We start from the raw sequence: 16,553 nt of genomic DNA, 5'->3' as shown, positions 1-16,553 counted from the left end.
AAGTGTTCCCGGGGTCTCTTATGAATTAATAACAGTGCACTCCTTGCACTCCGATCCTCTTGATCGAGCCAACAATGCAAATTTCCCTAACCGATTAATTTGTCGCTAGGGGAGGCCATCGCCCCCGAGGAGGCCGCGCGAAGCGGATCTTCGTCCCTCTCGCCCAATATGTGCTAATAATGGGAAGAGAAACACGGAGACCATAGGTGTTTTCTATGATTGAAAACACCGTAATTAGCACAACGTTTCGGCTGCGTCAGATCACTAGTTAATGCAGAGAACGGTCGTTGTGAATCCAAAATGTCTTGGGCAAAATCCGCGTTAATCGTGTGCTTGATATTCTTGTTCGTTGATTGTAACTGCCAACGGATACTTTTATTCCGATTTCAAATATCGTACAACTGCGAAGTTATCAGAGAGGAGAATATACAAACTTTAAAATTCTCACCTTAAATGTATGCGGAGTCAATCGTGTTCTATTATACAATTCGGCGGTTAATCGAACTTTGGCACTTATTTCGCTTGGGCAACCTTCGTAGTTAACACTTATAAATTTCGTTTGAAACAATTATTCGAGAGATAACTGGCAGAGTGACGGTGTAAGCACTTCTATCGAAAGATGGTAGCTCTTGTTAATACTTATAAATTTCTACTAACTTGATTCCGATTAAGACAAACTGTAGTTAATATTTATAGATTTCAATTGAGACAGACTGACAGAGTGGAGGTGTAAACGCTTCAATTGACCAAATGGTAACTTGTGACAAAATGTGAATATCGTAATTGCTAGCTTAAGCTGAGGTTTCGTTTTTTTTGGTTGTCTTGTTTACGCTGTGTCTTAATTTCTCATATTCCCTTTTACCTGAGGAAACGCAGGTGCTGCTTATCTTCTGCTGAAGTTTCGTCTTCTTGATTATCCTATTTACACCGCTTATTGCATAACCTGAAGCGTCTGTCGTAAAGTTAAAGGGTTTGGAAAGATTCGGACATTGCAGAATAGGTTTTGTCATTAGCGCTGTTTTTAAATTGTTGAATGCATTTTCTTGATTCTCCGATCATTTAAAGGGGATGTCTCTGTTCAATAGTTGTGTTAATGGTTTTGCAATTTTGGAAAAATTAGGTATAAATCTTCGGTAGTATCCCGCTAGTCGCAAAAACTCTTTGATATTTTTTGCTTTCTTAGGTCGTGGAAATTTCGATACGGCTTCGATCTTCTGTGGATCGGGTTTTACACCATCTTCACTGATTATGTGTCCCAAATAACTGCGTGTCGTAGGAATTCGCATTTATCGGGTTGCAATCGCAATTTGGCTTCCTTTAGTATTTCCATTAACTCGTTAAATTTAAATTCGTGTTCGTGAGGAGATCTTGAATAAATCACTATGTCATCCAGATTGTTCACAGAGAGTATAGTTTCAAAATTGAAATAATCGTTCTTGCTCAAGATTTAATGAATTGTCTGGAATAAAACAACTCTATCAACTTTCGATCTATTTCGTTCACAATTGTTCGCTGTATCAACCAGTGATTACGGTGTTTTCAACGCAGAAAACAAAACATATCTTATTAAATAAAATATAAGAATATAGACAAAATCACTCCAATAAAATAACACCCGCTGGGAACACATTTAGGCATATATACACACATGAACAAATAAGGCACTGTTACCAAGTAAAGTCAAAATCCACACACGGAGCATCCGGATACATCTCACGAAACCTATTTAAACACCATGAGAGTACGTCCGGACAAGTACCCGCCTGACCTGAGGAATGGTGGCGTAGGTAAGCCTCCAACACTTGATCAGGGATCTCCTCCCAAAAACGAATCTTGGCACAGGCATCTGTATCAACCACTTCGATCGAAGGAGAACTTGGCGGCAACTGAAGGGTGTCCTCATCGGAGAAGGTTAGATCAATAACCAAAAGGATCACCGAGACTCGACGATGGGGCTGGAGCCACACTATTGCTACCCTCTGTGGAAGACGATCCCTCCAGCCTCCTTAACCTCTGCCCACGAGCTTTTGCGCCGCCACGACGACCACGTTTCCTAGAACGTTTCGGAGGAGGTTTGAACGGCCTACGACTTTTTTTCTTCTTCTCACACTAAAATAAAACACACAAGTTGAAGAAAACGAACAACAATACGAAACAGGATGAAGTCAAAACAAATTAAAATAATACATACTTCTACAGCTTCAGACATATCAGTATCCATGATCCAACATAACCTGTATTCATAAGGGAAAACATGAAAATGCAATAAACAAAATCGACACTACCAATCATACAAAATATCGAATAATCAAACACTATCAAAATCACTTATTACTATGAATTAATGCATATTATTACCTAAAAGGAAAAACTAACCTAAAAACTCGCCACGCAAATCAAACTCGCCAAGCAGAACAAACTCGCCAAGCAAATTAACAATTATTACAAACTACCACTTGGCGCCACCTCCTATGGAATGACGTATTAAAAACTTGCCATTGGAATTTTAATAATTCTTGGGGAACATAGGAAATAGAGCGTGTTACACGTGCAAAGACTCGACAAACACTAAGTTGCCACACGCCTTGTACGTTTCATTGACATGAGCAAGGAAATTACCAAATATATCACAAATGCAACCTCAGCAAGGACAACGCTGCCACGCGCCTGGCACGTTCCACTGGCATCAGTAGGGAAGGCCTGGGAAGCATCGCAGACGAAACATCAACAAAATACGAGCTACTACAATATCTACATTTTATCACGCACCTCGTATGTCACTAACACCAAACGAAACATGAGAAATTAAGACGGAACTTCAGCAGCATCTACGTGTCTCAAGGATGTGGAAAATTAAAAATAGCGTAAACAAGATAATCAAGAAGACGAAACTTCAGCAGACTCCGTGTGTCCAAAAAAAAGGTGAGATAATCAAGAAGACGGAACTTCAGGCGGCGAAGCGAGGTTCTCAAATTCTTTAATTACTATTGTAGGTGTGATAAATTCGTAATCTTTCGATGTGGTATTTATTATTCTTGTATATCCTTGTCCCTTATGGTTCTTCGCACCTACATTACCAAAATAGACTCCCTTGATTGGCTCGATTTTGGGAATAAATCCCTCTTTTATCTCCAGATTTGTAATGTTAATCGAACATTTGTAATGGTACCGAACTTCGTTTCCGCACGATTATCTTTTCTCTTGTATCGAAGGGGATATAAATATTTCCCCACTTATATGTTTTCGCTCGTAATCCAAACGAGCCTTGCATCCTGCGAAAAATTCGGATCCTAAGATTCCATCTTGATCGATCAGCAATGAGTCAACTACGTGAAAAATAACTTTTTTTTTTATAATTATTATTATTAACGTGGAGGAAATCCGCACGGACACCAGATCGCTTCTGGAGAAAAGCGGCGTGGTAATGCCGGACTCCAACCGACTAAAACCTCCACGATGACCGTCCCGGCAGCGGTCGAATAGGAAGAGCATGACGACATTTCGTCGTCGGATCTCACCGCCCCGCCGCGATTGCGGCGTCGCCGCATCCCATCCCGTGAGGGTCCCGGGCCGACGGTCATAACGTCGAGTTCCTCCAACCCTCTCCGAGACCCCCCAGTTCGTGTGTCCCCTTCGACAGACGCATGAGCGTGTTCGGGGGCCTGGCGGCCCACCTCCGGACGGTCACGGTTCCTCGATGACGACTCGGGGCCCGTTTTACAACCCGCGGCTGCGCCGGTACTGTGGTATCCCTCCCCTGCACTGTAACCGATTTTTTGGTTCGTTTCTCTGTCCATTGTGATTCTGAAGTCGCCGAGGTCGTCAACAAGGGTTTCCATCCTGGTGCCACTCACTCTTTCGCACCCTGCCCCAGCAAAGGCCGGCGCAGGGTGACGGGGAGCCCCACAAGAATGTGAGGTGAGTGGTCTTGGCAGATACGGGCCCACCAACTTCTCCGAGGTTCTTCGCACCGGATCGGCAAACTGGCGGGGGCCGAAGACGCCGACCAGTCACCACCCGGCTATAGGAGAACATTAGATTCATCGTGGTTTCCCGATGGGACCAGGGCGTGGTCCTACGCCCTGTGAACCCGTAGCCGCCTCGTGCTCCCCATGTGAAAAATAACTGGATTTCCCGCAACCTGCTTTACGATTGCATGATTGCTGCAGTATGATTGCTGATTCGGATAAGGCAGGTTTCTTGATGACATTGATTTTTGATCCGGGGTCTAATAGTAAATTTGTCTTAGTTTTTAAATCTGGAGAAATTATTCTAGCGGTGGGAGTACTTGGAGTTTCGTTTATTTTTATTGAAATAATCCGGAGAGGTCGTCGTCCAAATCTGAGTCCGGCCGAACATATCCTTTAATTTGTTCCCGAAATCGTTCAAACTGTTTAGCTAACTGTCCTTTATGGCGAGGAACGCGTGCCCGCGAAGCTTATTCATTAATAATTTTACCAACTGAGGCTCCTGATGCCGCGGAATCATGTTTCGTGCGCGCTCGCATGCTCTTAAATATTGAAATACTGAGGGTCGATATCTGTCGAATATTGGTACTGACTCGATCGCGTCTTTTAACTTAATTGGTTGGGGGCTACCGTCTGTCGGTATTGTCACCTAGGAAATTATCGGCGGTGATACGGGTGTCTCGATTTCCTTTTTTGTCTTGAGTGAACGCATGTCGTCTTTTAATTCATTGATTTTTGTACTCATGTCGGCTATTACTCGTAAATTCGCATCGCATTCGCATCTCACGTCTCCCCTATTTTCCCGTAGTTGGGACAAAGACTGTTTGTCTGTTTGAAGGACTTTAGTTAACTAAACCTTAAGATTTATAACGGGCCCTCGGGCTAGCCGAACATGTACTGCGGAGACGCATCGACATCTGGCAATCATCTTACTCGAAAAATAGGGTCTGCGTGTGGCGAGCCACAGGACAGAAACCGTTGGAATGTTTACTGTCGCGTGTCGCCACGAATATTTCTTTTAAGGAGAGCTATAGAATTACTCCATACCTTTGTTAGACAAAGCGTTCATCCCGTGACCGCGGCTACGTTCGGCGACTGACTGTCGCCTCAAGCCCAAGCTCATTATCACAACTCTCGAACAATTACAATTGGACTGGGTGACTGCAATTATTTAATTACAGCTATGGTAGATTCTGAATTACAATGTCACGGGATTTTCCCAAAATTCCAAAGGGAAGGCTCCGGTGTTCTTTCATCTCCGACATATTAATAAGGAACCATTTGGCTGAATAACGAAAAAACATATAAAGAGTTCTTTAGATTATGTGACGCGGTCAAAATCAAATTTCAGCAGTTGAATTTAAAAACATTTTGTCCCTATGAATTCACAACCTCCCAAAGCTTCGAAATCCACACATATTTCTTCCTTCAGATGATTCTGTGATTACATTAGGGTTGTGAAGACATATTTTAAGTGAAACTAATTGTTTTAACTCGTAATTATTGTTAAAATAAGAATATTTAATGACAATTAATTGTTATTAAAAAATGTATAGGTTTCACTAATTGCTATTAATTTTTACTAACTAAAAATATATTTTTAGCATAAGAATATTTAATAACAAATAATTTTTAATAATTTTTATTGGGTAAAAATTAACTCTTAAAATAAAAGTATTTAATAAAAATTAATAGTTACTAATTCGGCTGCAATGGTCGGATCGCAAAACAGCTTCCAAGCCAGTCAAATGCGTGTGTCACGTCGAAGACAAAAGAAATCATGAAACCAATAGATCGCTGGTGATCTCCTCTCCTCGCGTCGCAGTAAATATATTCGTACGTTTCACGAATAACGTGAAGGAATTGAACTTCGTATAAGATGATGGAAATTTTATTGTATAAATCCAACGGAGGGACGGTTCAAAGTGTTACAGAATAATTAACAGAATAATGTGTTGAGCGCTAATGTAGGAGGGTTTTTATATGGAGGTTTTAGTCCCTTTGGAGAGGTTATATCAGAGGCGGCTATTCAGTTGCTGTTTTGTTATTATTTCGATAGCTGTGGCATGCAGGATGTTTCGTCTACTTTATTACTGTTTCTGAGCGGGTGACAGGTGCATCAGACGCAATGCAATACTTGAAACTTGCTTGTTGAAAAATAGAAGCAGTGCTGTCCATGATATTAACGCTGTGGTATATGTGTCAACACAAACATGGCATACATATATTGGAACTAGTGCGGCTATGGATATCGCCCATGTGATTCGAGTTTTAACAAACGTAGCCGCGTATGGCGCGGGGGTACCGGAAGAAATCCGTCCTTAATTAAAGCCTTAATTAAAGCTTACCGTCACACCGACGAATATTTTTTCCTCGATTCTGAAGTTTCATAAGGCTGCTTTTTAAAATATTGTAACAAACTAAAAAGAAAGCACTGTTTGCAAAAATTTTATCATTTCTTTAATTTTTGTAGTAATAACTCTTAAATTCATAATAAAACTAGTAGATGATATAATATAGACGCAATGGGAAGGTTATCAATTCTTCACCGGTAGTGTGTATTTTACAAAACAATGAGTATAAGTATTTTCTTACACCATTAGAATATGTAATACCACCAGAAAACGGCGGTATAATATACATACATATATACGTACATAGGCAGTTCGAATGAAAATAGAAAAACGTTTGAGAGGCGTTCCCTACATACTAAACAAGATAATAATCAATATTGACACTTAAAAATAGTAGAAAATATTCTAAGGCTCGATAAAGTTCTTGAACTAATGCATGATCCATTTTTAATATCACTCGTACTTTATTCATACAAATTGTTATGTATTCTATGGCTTCTTTCAATATATATAGTTTCATAGTTTTATACGTACGACAATAAATATGTCAACCCTATAATTCATTATGATAAAAGTATATCAGATTTGCCGGCGAATCTGTGTTTAATATTTTTTTTACTATTAAATGATTCAATATTAGATACGTTAATATTACCCGAATATTTACACATTACATTTTCAAATATATCGCTTCCGTTCTTGTTCCAGTAAGGTTTTGTCACGTTATCGGAAGAAGGAAACATTACAAATAAAAGGGACCAAAAAATTTCTTTGGAAATCGTTTCATAAGTAAACAGATTAGGGATATATGTGTTTCCAGGACGAGATTTATTAATTCATTCGTACTATAGTTAACGATAATATCGTTAAGATATTAAAAATTTACTTCTGATTTAGTGTGCGAGGTTTACTTTAATTCTATTTCTCCATTTTCATTCATTCACAATCAATCTTTACAACTTTGCCTTCACAAAGGCTTGAGAGAACTATATTCATCAAATTATTTCTTGACGTCTATATCCATCACATGAGATTTTGATAAAGTTTTTCTTAAGATATGTCACTGAAAAGCATCCGTAAAAAAGATTTAAAAAATTTTTCACCTGCTCTACATAAACTTCAGCTTGTTATAACTTGCAGATCTATTAGGCTAATCCTTCTTTCCAATTTTTTTTATGTGTTTGTTAGATAAATAAGCCTGCTGGAAGAATCTGGCAAATAAAATGAAATAGCTGAGGTACATCAGCATAGCAAGTTTGATGTTCAAAGGCGTAACGTGATATTCAACTTGGGCACTGTGTACATAGTAGTAAGCTGATGCAGTTAAAATGCAACCCACAACCATTTGTGATAGCTGTAGCGTAGTAACAAACATGGCGACCCATTTTGGTATATTGAACCGCATTGCTTTCAGAGCATAATAGGAGTACATCCAGGCATGAACGAAAGAGTTTACCAAGCCAAACCACTTGCCATTTCCTGTGGCCTCTGCATAAGAGAACCAGGTATAGAGAAGGACTGTTACGTGATGGTACCAATGTAGAAAAATCAACGGTTGCTTTCGTAACACAATGAAGGCTGTGTCGCCAAATTCTACTAGCTTCGATAGGGCAAAGGTCCACGACCAAAAACCGAAAACTGGATCTTGAGTAAGATGGCTGGAAAGAATATAATTACATTTCTATTATGATATAATATTTTGGAAATATTGTTATATGTTATGAACATGATATATAAATTGAAGTTACATAGTGTGTTTCTTAATATCTGTCTGATGTTGTGTATTTTTCATATTACAAACAATTTACTTTTATGTTGGAAGTGGCTGAATTTATTTCAAGTATAGTACAATAATAACAAATGCAGTTATTTTTGTTATAATATCAAAAATAAAAATTTCCATTTATCCACATTTTATACATTTCTTTGAAGTTTCTCAATTTTCCAGAGCATCGAACATTTTGCAATAAAAGTTAACAAAAAGACGCGAATTTCCAGTATTAAAGAAAATTTACAGATAAAATTAAATTATAGATTAAAACTGTTTAGCTGAATTCCTTGCTTGTAGACAATTGCTACGTTTAAACTATCTTTCTAAACGTAATAATTTCCGGGATATTCCGTAAAATATGTTTTCAGTCTCAATTTTGCAGGATATTTTTGCTCCTTCGACATGGATTTTCCCGTGTAAAGATAATATGTGTCAAATATATTACGAATACCCTGTTAGATACGTATGCTATCGCAAGGCGGATTGAGCATGTACAGATACTTTTAGCATAAAATCAAATTCTGTATGCATTTACATTTAAAATGTTTCGGGCTAATATTATTAAAAAGAACAGTTTTTAAGGTAAATGAAGTTTTATTATGTATTATTCAACACACATCCCTTCCTTGTCATATTTTTCTGAATTGCTTCTACAGTATTGAGTTGATGTAATGACCCACTTGAGAGGCTCGAATTGCTTGACTGACTATTCTCTCTTATGTTTTTTCGGAGGAAAGCTTGGCGTGGGCGTGCCCTTTGAACGAAGAATGCGGATTCGTTGTTCACACTTTTCGTCAAGGAAGTGAGGGTAACCATCCGCGATGCCGATTGGTTATGAGCCATGCTAATGAAAAAGGATATGAGATAGTCTCCCACCAACGTGGATCGGGGGGTGACTTCGTTCCTGTAAACATGTGTTCGGTATTCCCATTCGGTGACTACACGCTTTCTCCGTGATTTCTAAGAGCCTAATAAACTCAAGGACTTTTCCGAAACCCGAAAATAAACTGAAAATACTTCTAGACAAACAGTTTGACTGGCAAACATGTGGAAACAATGAAGCCAAAGTTGACGGTTTATGGTGGGTCCTTGAGTTTATTGAGGGCCGCTGGCTGCCAGGTAGCGTCGGCTGGAGTACAGCTGTTCTATGCGACGTAACAGCGTGGGAAGCTAGTAGCGCTGTGTCGTCAGCAAATGTTGCTATTGTTATCTCTGTTGATGTTGGTAAATCGGCAGTGTAGATGGAGAACAGCAGGCGTCCGAGGACACTACCTCGGAGTATGCTAGATAAAGTAGGTAAGTATTTAACCATGAGTTGCCTATTGGTTAGGTAGGACTTTAAGATGGAGTAGTAGGTGTGTGGTAGGACTTTTTAAAGTTTGTATAGTAGTACTTCGTGTCATACTTTGTCGAATGCCTGTTGAATGTTTAGGAATATCGCTGAGCAATATTTTTTCTTTTCAAGGGATTGGTTGATAATGTGTGTTATGCGATGGATTTGCTCTACTGTTGAATGCTGTTTCCGAAAACCGAATTGATGATCTGGGAGTATTTTCAAATCCCCCAAGAGTGGAAGGAGTCTATTCGTTAGCATTTTCTCGAATAGTTTTGACAGGATAGGTAAAAGACTAATTGGGCGATAGGAGCAGAGTTTCATATATTGGTTTTCCGAGTTTAGGGATGAGAGTAATGAAATTTTCCAGGCCTTAGGAAAGTATTCAAGGCGAAGAATTGCGTTAAAAATCGATGTGACGAGTGCAATCCCTTTTTATGAGAAGTTCATTGAATGCTCTATTGCCTATTAGGCCATGCCCCGCTGCTTTCGTGGGGTTTAGGCGACTGATTGATTCTATAATCTCTGCAGAAGTGAAGGGTTCCATAGGAGGAGACATTTAGAAGGGAGAGTGCAGGTGTTCAGTAATGTCTGCGGCAGCTTTGGAGGAATGGGGTTTAAATACTTTAGACAAGTATTTAGCAAACAGGTTGGCTTTACCGATAGGGCTACACGCCCATCCACCTTGCGGATAGCGGATTGATGGGATTATTTGCGGGGAGCGCGTGAGTTTCCTGGAAGCCCTCCATAGTAAGTAGTTGGAGTCAGCTGTGGGGGACAAATTGGCGAGATATTTATGAAAACAGTCGTTTTTATAATTTTTGATGATTGTGATTGGCTTTCTAGTTGCGTTGTTTAGTTTGCGTTTGTCATCCGGTGTTCTATGGGTCTACCATACTCTTCTTAGTCTACGTTTTTCTGCTATTTTTTTAAATATGTAATGGGGATATTCACGTTTGCTGATGGAAGTCTTAGTAGGTGTGGAGGAGCGGATAGCGTTTATTATGCTCGTGTTTAAGTATTTCGTGACTGCTTCGATATCTTCATTAGTTTTTAGTGAAATTAAGGCTGAAGTCATTAAAGACTTCTCTAAAGAGCTGCCAGTTGGTGAGTTGGTTATGAATAAAGCCATTAGGTGTATTCTCGATACTTGTTGAACTGACTGTTGCTATCACGGGCGAATGGTCAGAAGAGAGATCAGCCGAGGAGTTGATTTGGACATATTTTGGCGAGATATTTTTAGTTATGAAGAAGTCAAGTAAGTCAGGTATTTTGTTAGTGTCAGTGGGCCAGTGTGTGGGTTCATATGTGGTGAAGTAGTTGAGATTGTTGGTGATTATGCTGTTTAAGAGATTTTTGCCTGTTACTGTGACCTCTGCCCCATTGGGTAAGTTTGGCGTTATAGTCTCCTCCAGCTATGAATCTATTGCCCAGAGTGTCAAGAAAGTTATCAAAATCTTCTTTGGCGATGGAGTGTCTGGGAGGGCAGTATACTGCTGAAGTGGTGATTGTACCATGGTAGTCTTCTATTGCTACGTTTGTTGCTCGGAGGTAGTCTTTCTGGAATGATGGAAGTTCGTAGTGCTTAATGCTGGATTTGATAATGATTCCGGTGCCGCCGTGGGCCTTTCCGCTGGGATGTTGGGTATGGTAGAAGTTATAACCATTTATTTTCAGATAGTTTTTGTCGGTGACGTGGGTTTCAGATACGAGCATTACGTCGACTTGCTGTTGCTTTAGGAAGAGTTCTAGTTCGAATTTGTATTGAGCTAGCCCCTTGGCATTCCAAAGAGCTATGCGTCTTGATTTTATTTTGCATCGGGGCGTATTAATTTATCCATGGTGAGTGTTAATAGTGATAGCAAATTATTTATTTGTTCAGATTGTTTTTCTATTAACTTTTCAAGTCTAATGTCACGTTGATTCGGGGGGGGGAGGGGAGTCGGAAAATTGGAATTCATCTTAGATCGACGATTGCCCATAACGGTGACTTTGTTTTGTCCGGAGTTTACCTATCGATATGTTTCGTGCGTCAAGGCGATGTCCGTGTTCCGAGGCACAACAACATGAGTCGCTCTCGATCCGCCACGTCCTATGACTCTACCGACTATCTACCGAGTATTGATCAGTTACTAACGAGTTATGAGCGAGCGGTTATACACTGTCTTAGCGAATCCGTTAATACGAGCGTCTTTGCGAACATTATCTGTTCTTATTTATTTAATCATTTTAAAATATACTTGACGATTTCTACAACGGGCAATCTCGTCTAATAAATCTCACGATTAACCATCCTCTACACAAAAGTCCCTTAATACATAACGACTTTTCAGTTCAATTGGGATCATTGCGTATAACGCCATCTATTCGCCCGGGCGCGCCATTTTTCTCTAGAATATAAATTGTACCGCATGCTTGAATATGTACCGCATGCTTGAATATGTACCGCATGCTTGAAATAGCCAGCCATGTTGTTATGGAAGAGGAGGCGAAAGTGGAGCATATTGTAGAAGGAATAGTAGATGAAGAAAACAATAAGTCTACTACATCCATTAAAGAATTGAAGAAGAGATTAATCATGTACGAGGAACAGAATTATCGCAGAGCAAAATTGAATGTGAAGCTAGCCAAAATTGAAAGGAGCAGGATGCCCAGTCAATCTGGAGATGTGAAGAAGACGAGATGTTACAATTGCGGCGACGAAGAATATGAGTGTGCAGAGTGCCCGAATAGGTCGAGAGGCCCCAAGTGCTTTAAGTGTAGAGAGTACGGACACATCGTATCGAAATGCGACAATACCGATACCGGTAGCGAACTAACTTTAATGAGAGCGAATCAGTATGTGAAAAGTGGTATCGGGTCCGGAAGAAATTGTACACTCGAAGAATTTTCGACGAATATTGTGATAGATGATGAGTCGTACGTTGTAACGATACATGTAGTTTCAGATACCTTGATGCAACACTCGTTCATAATTGGCACATACTTCCTGAAAACCGTCGAATTAAACATAAAGGACGGAAGTGCTTCTATTCGTAAAGTAGAGAAAAAAGATTGTAATAGACACCAGGAGGTGTTTAAAGTAGATATAGAAATGCGGCAAGACAAAGTAATTGATCAGTCTTAATCCGACTTTGCAAATCCGATCGTAGTTGAAAAAAGGAACGGATCTCTTCATGTTGCTATCGAGGAGAATAGTAGAGAATGTACGGCAGTTGTAGTTACCATGAGTCCTTATCTCGAGGACACCGTCGTCATGAAACAAAAATTTGTTAGATGAACCGGTTTTTTTGCGTGAAGAGGGAAAAATGCTATTACGCGTACCCAGAGAGATCCGCGTCTCTGGGTTATGTAGGACTCGGCAGGTGACATCGCCATACGCCTTAAAAACCCCCCGATCCTTTATTTGATTAGACACGGACAACCCCGGCATAGCCGATCAGCATTCATCAGGGTTGTCATTAACCGCGTCTCCGAATATTTAACGTTGCATGCTGGTACCGCTCCTCCTGTTCGCTGACCCCATAGCCATTTCCATTTCTCTTCTGTAATTTATTATCGATTTGCAGAACGCTTTGAGCTTTGTCCAGTATTCGTCCTTGGTAACCACGGTGTCCACCAAGTTATCCCGAGACCCAGGAAATTCTCGAGTTCGATCGTTATGTTCATTAGGTCCATTTAGGACACACGAACAGGACGTGTTCTGCATCGTCGTTCGGGTCACCCCAATCCCTACACTTAGTGTCGACCCTCTTACCGATCCTCTTTCTGTAGCTGTTGAAGATACCATGCCCCATTAACATTTGCATCGTAAAGTAATCGATGTCTCTCCTTTTCTTGGCGAATATAGACGCATTACCTATCAACTTCCTAGTAAAGTTGTCCTCTTTGTAATTGCCCTATTTCGCTTGTCACTCCATTAGGGCTTTCTTCCTTATGTCATCCAGTTCTTCTTTTAACATGATGTATCTATCGATTACTTCACCTTCAACAGCTAAGCTCTTATAAATCTTCATTCTCTCGTATGATTCTTTCAACATCCTAGCTTTAATGTTGATCGGTAAGTTGCCGGTCAATACACAAAGCACCGCATGAGATACAGTGCGGTAGGCTGTAAATGTAATGCACAGGGCAGTACGTTGGGTCCTTTTTATAATCTTCCTGTTCTTCTCATAGTTCATTGCATCAGCCCACACAGGCGCACCATATGTCACGATGGGTTCCCAAACATTGTAATAGAGCCTGCGCGCCAAGCCAGGCGGACCATTGATATTCGGCAGAATTCTTAGGAAACTAAAGTCCTTCAAACAGACAAACAGTCTTTGTCCCAACTACGGAAAGATAGGGGAAACCTATTGTTACGCCATGCAGCTTACCATAGGTCATATTCTTAACTGTCGATCGCGCCACTATAATGTTGCAGACGGATCGTCGCGTCTGCCCGGCAAACAAACATTGTAGTGGCAAGCGCGTGGTTCATTAAGCAGGGCGACTTCCAGAAACGTCGACTCGTGGCCGTTATTTTACCTCGCGTAAAAGAATGTGGCGTGATCCGAACGTAGTGGGGGCCGCCTTCCAGAAAAAACGAAAAAAAATCGAAAGGCGTTCAGAACTTTTCGAGAAGTCAAACCGTCAACACATCTGATACGTCACGCATTACTTATCAATCAAAACGCAGTTACATTTTTTTTGTTCCTTTTATATCTTTCTAGTTAATAAGTTGTTGAAATAAGCATTAATTTATTTGTGTTAATTCTGTGGAATTTCATTGAACTACCCTTATTATCATAATCGAAATAAGGGGATCGATCAGTTCGTGGCGTCGATTATTTAATCGTAACGGGAACTTACAACTCTCGTTGACGTGCTATCTCGCGATCGCGTCTCTCCGCGAACGGTCGAAACGCCTATTTTTTAACGAACGACGTCTCCCACTAGAGACTTTCTCTCGAGAGCGGCTAGCATCCTTTTTCTGACCACCGATATACAAATTGACCAATTAGCAGCAATGCCAATTTCCCTTACTTTCTGAACGAAGGTTGTCCTCGACGAATCCGATTTTTCCTCTGCAATATTTTTAAAGCTACACATTTCGAATTTTCCAATTATGCCGAAACAATTGCGTGAATCACTCTATATATTCCATACAATAAACTATTTTTTGCGTTTTAAAGTAGTTGAATATTTTATTAAAAGACTCTGAGCAATTCTCAGGTTTCTGTGAAAACAAGATAACCCAAATGTAGTTGTGTTTCCTTCAGAATTATGCAGATTTTATTTGAAATATGTGAGGTGTAAGTGACCCCGACGTGATCGAGCTAATGAGATTTCAATGATCGTGATTCCGGGCACGCTAACGATATGTCAAACAAGAATAAAACAGTTACGACCAGTGAAGTAGTCCGCGTGCCTTTGACAATGCCCTAGAAGATAGTGCTATGGTTCTCCTTACTAGAGAGATAGCTCGCGGCGGCGAGCATCGCGGGCGATGAAGAAAAATCTACCGCCCTCCAAGGGTGTCTAGAACCTGAGTACTTAGAGCGAATCGAGGACATAGCGTTGAATATCCCGGCCACCACAATATGATAAACTCAAGGACGAAACACTTCTCTCTCCTTTTCCTTTATTTGTCGGCTCTACATCCATCCCCCTTGCTTACTCAAGTTGTTGTTTGTCTATATAAGATTCAGCAGCTATGGAACCACATATGGGCAAGATGGATTGACAGAAAGGAAGCGGAGGATTTTCGCGACGGAGGATGTAATTGAAGGATGAGCGTTGTAATGAATTGGTTTTGGTTTGTAAATATATTTGTTATGTTCTTGCAGCACTTCTTCTTTGCATTCTGAAGTCCCTTGGACGGCCTTTAGGAGAGAACAAAGACACAAATGATAATTGTAGCTGCTGGCTGTAGATGTCGCTGCTAGGGTACTGCTGTATTTTCTTTTCATTTAAGAATCGTGGAAGAAAAATCGGACTACGGTCGCCGGGATTTAAGAACCCAGATCCCGAACGTTCGTAACTCGAGGCGCTAACCACTGCGCTGCCGTTGTCTGGTATTAGTTAGTGTCGAGTTATCGTATTTGTGCTGTCGAGTGCCGCCACATATGTATGCATTTATGAATTGAGTGGTTTACAAGTAATTACAATCGATATACATTACAAGTAATTACAATTTATTACAAATGACTCGCTGTGCATATTACTATAACAGTCAGTACTAATTCTATAGATCAGCAGCATTATAACTTTCCAATAAACAACCGAAAATCACGTCGTTGAATAATAAATGCATTCACTGTAGAATGAAATTATTATTACGAATATAAGAGAAACGATTTAAAAACCATGTATTTTTTCATTTAAATTATTTGCATTTGCAAAGGGAGATACAAAATTTTAACAACGTTGCAAATTACAAAGACACAAATTACAGTTTCGTGTTTAAGTTATTGTTCAGAGTTTGTTGGAATACAACGATATTAATCGCATACAGATGAGGTGATTGATCGAACGGATTCTTTCCTTCGTTGTTCCGCGATATCCTCATTAGCGTGCGTTCGTGAGATGTACCACGGCGGCTAGCACGTGCATGCTCTTTCGAGAATTCGGCGGAAGAAGCGTAGGAATATGGATGGAACATTCCCGATGGGCACGTCGAGAAGCTACTAGAAGGTTCTGTGGCACATGTGACGCCGCACAGACACCCACACAGGTCACACTCATTACTGCATAGAGAGTGGGGTTCAAAACCTTTTCAAGGGCCATGGGTCACTAAGCCAGTCAGTCTGTGAATAACTAGCCAACTGACTACATTCCAGAACACACACACTTATAATCCCTGTAATAATTGTTTAATAAATATCACATTATATTGTTTCAACACAAACATTGTGTCTTCCACAGATTATTAATCTTAATTCCAAGATTAAATTCTAACAGAGCTTCCTAATAATTATGGTACAATTGGTAAAATGATGATTTTACATGAAAAAAGTAAAAAATATATCAGATAATTGAAATAACGCGATATAAATATAATTGAAATAACATCAGTAAGAACGGATGTTTTAAGCTTTCGATTTTGAGAAAACAGGGTATGAATATGTTTAGTTAAAAAGCAACCC

At 40.0% G+C, this 16,553-nt stretch overlaps 2 protein-coding genes across 2 annotated transcripts; both read right to left on the bottom strand.

Moving 5' to 3' along the window:
* Positions 1-1,726: 1,726 nt before the first annotated feature.
* Positions 1,727-2,224, bottom strand: LOC117241059. Its single transcript, XM_033507045.1, is given in 3 exon segments — positions 1,727-1,927; positions 1,930-2,109; positions 2,192-2,224. Coding segments are annotated over 3 exon segments (411 nt in total). The 5' UTR covers positions 2,222-2,224.
* A 5,063-nt stretch (positions 2,225-7,287) lies between these two features.
* Positions 7,288-9,405, bottom strand: LOC117241058 (elongation of very long chain fatty acids protein 6-like). The gene is made up of 2 exons (XM_033507044.1): positions 9,232-9,405; positions 7,288-8,003 (listed from the first exon to the last, which is right to left on the bottom strand). Exons 1-2 carry the CDS (start codon positions 9,403-9,405, stop codon positions 7,473-7,475), a joined length of 705 nt encoding a protein of 234 aa, XP_033362935.1. The 3' UTR covers positions 7,288-7,472.
* Positions 9,406-16,553: the final 7,148 nt, after the last annotated feature.

The sequence above is a fragment of the Bombus vosnesenskii genome, unplaced genomic scaffold, assembly GCF_011952255.1.
Source record: "Bombus vosnesenskii isolate JDL3184/JDL3185 unplaced genomic scaffold, Bvos_JDL3184-5_v1.1 scf7180000015224, whole genome shotgun sequence".
NCBI lineage: Eukaryota > Metazoa > Arthropoda > Insecta > Hymenoptera > Apidae > Bombus > Bombus vosnesenskii.
Note: the sequence above shows the minus strand (reverse complement) of the source record. Positions and strands in the feature narration are given on the sequence as shown.

Coding starts and splice junctions, on each gene's coding strand:
- LOC117241058 (XM_033507044.1), bottom strand. CDS start 9,405: ATGGTTAAATACTTACCTACTTTATCTAGCATACTCCGAGGTAGTGTC. Junction 8,004..9,231: donor TTACGTCGCATAGAACAGCT/GTACTCCAGCCG, acceptor ATATCATAATAG/AAATGTAATTATATTCTTTC.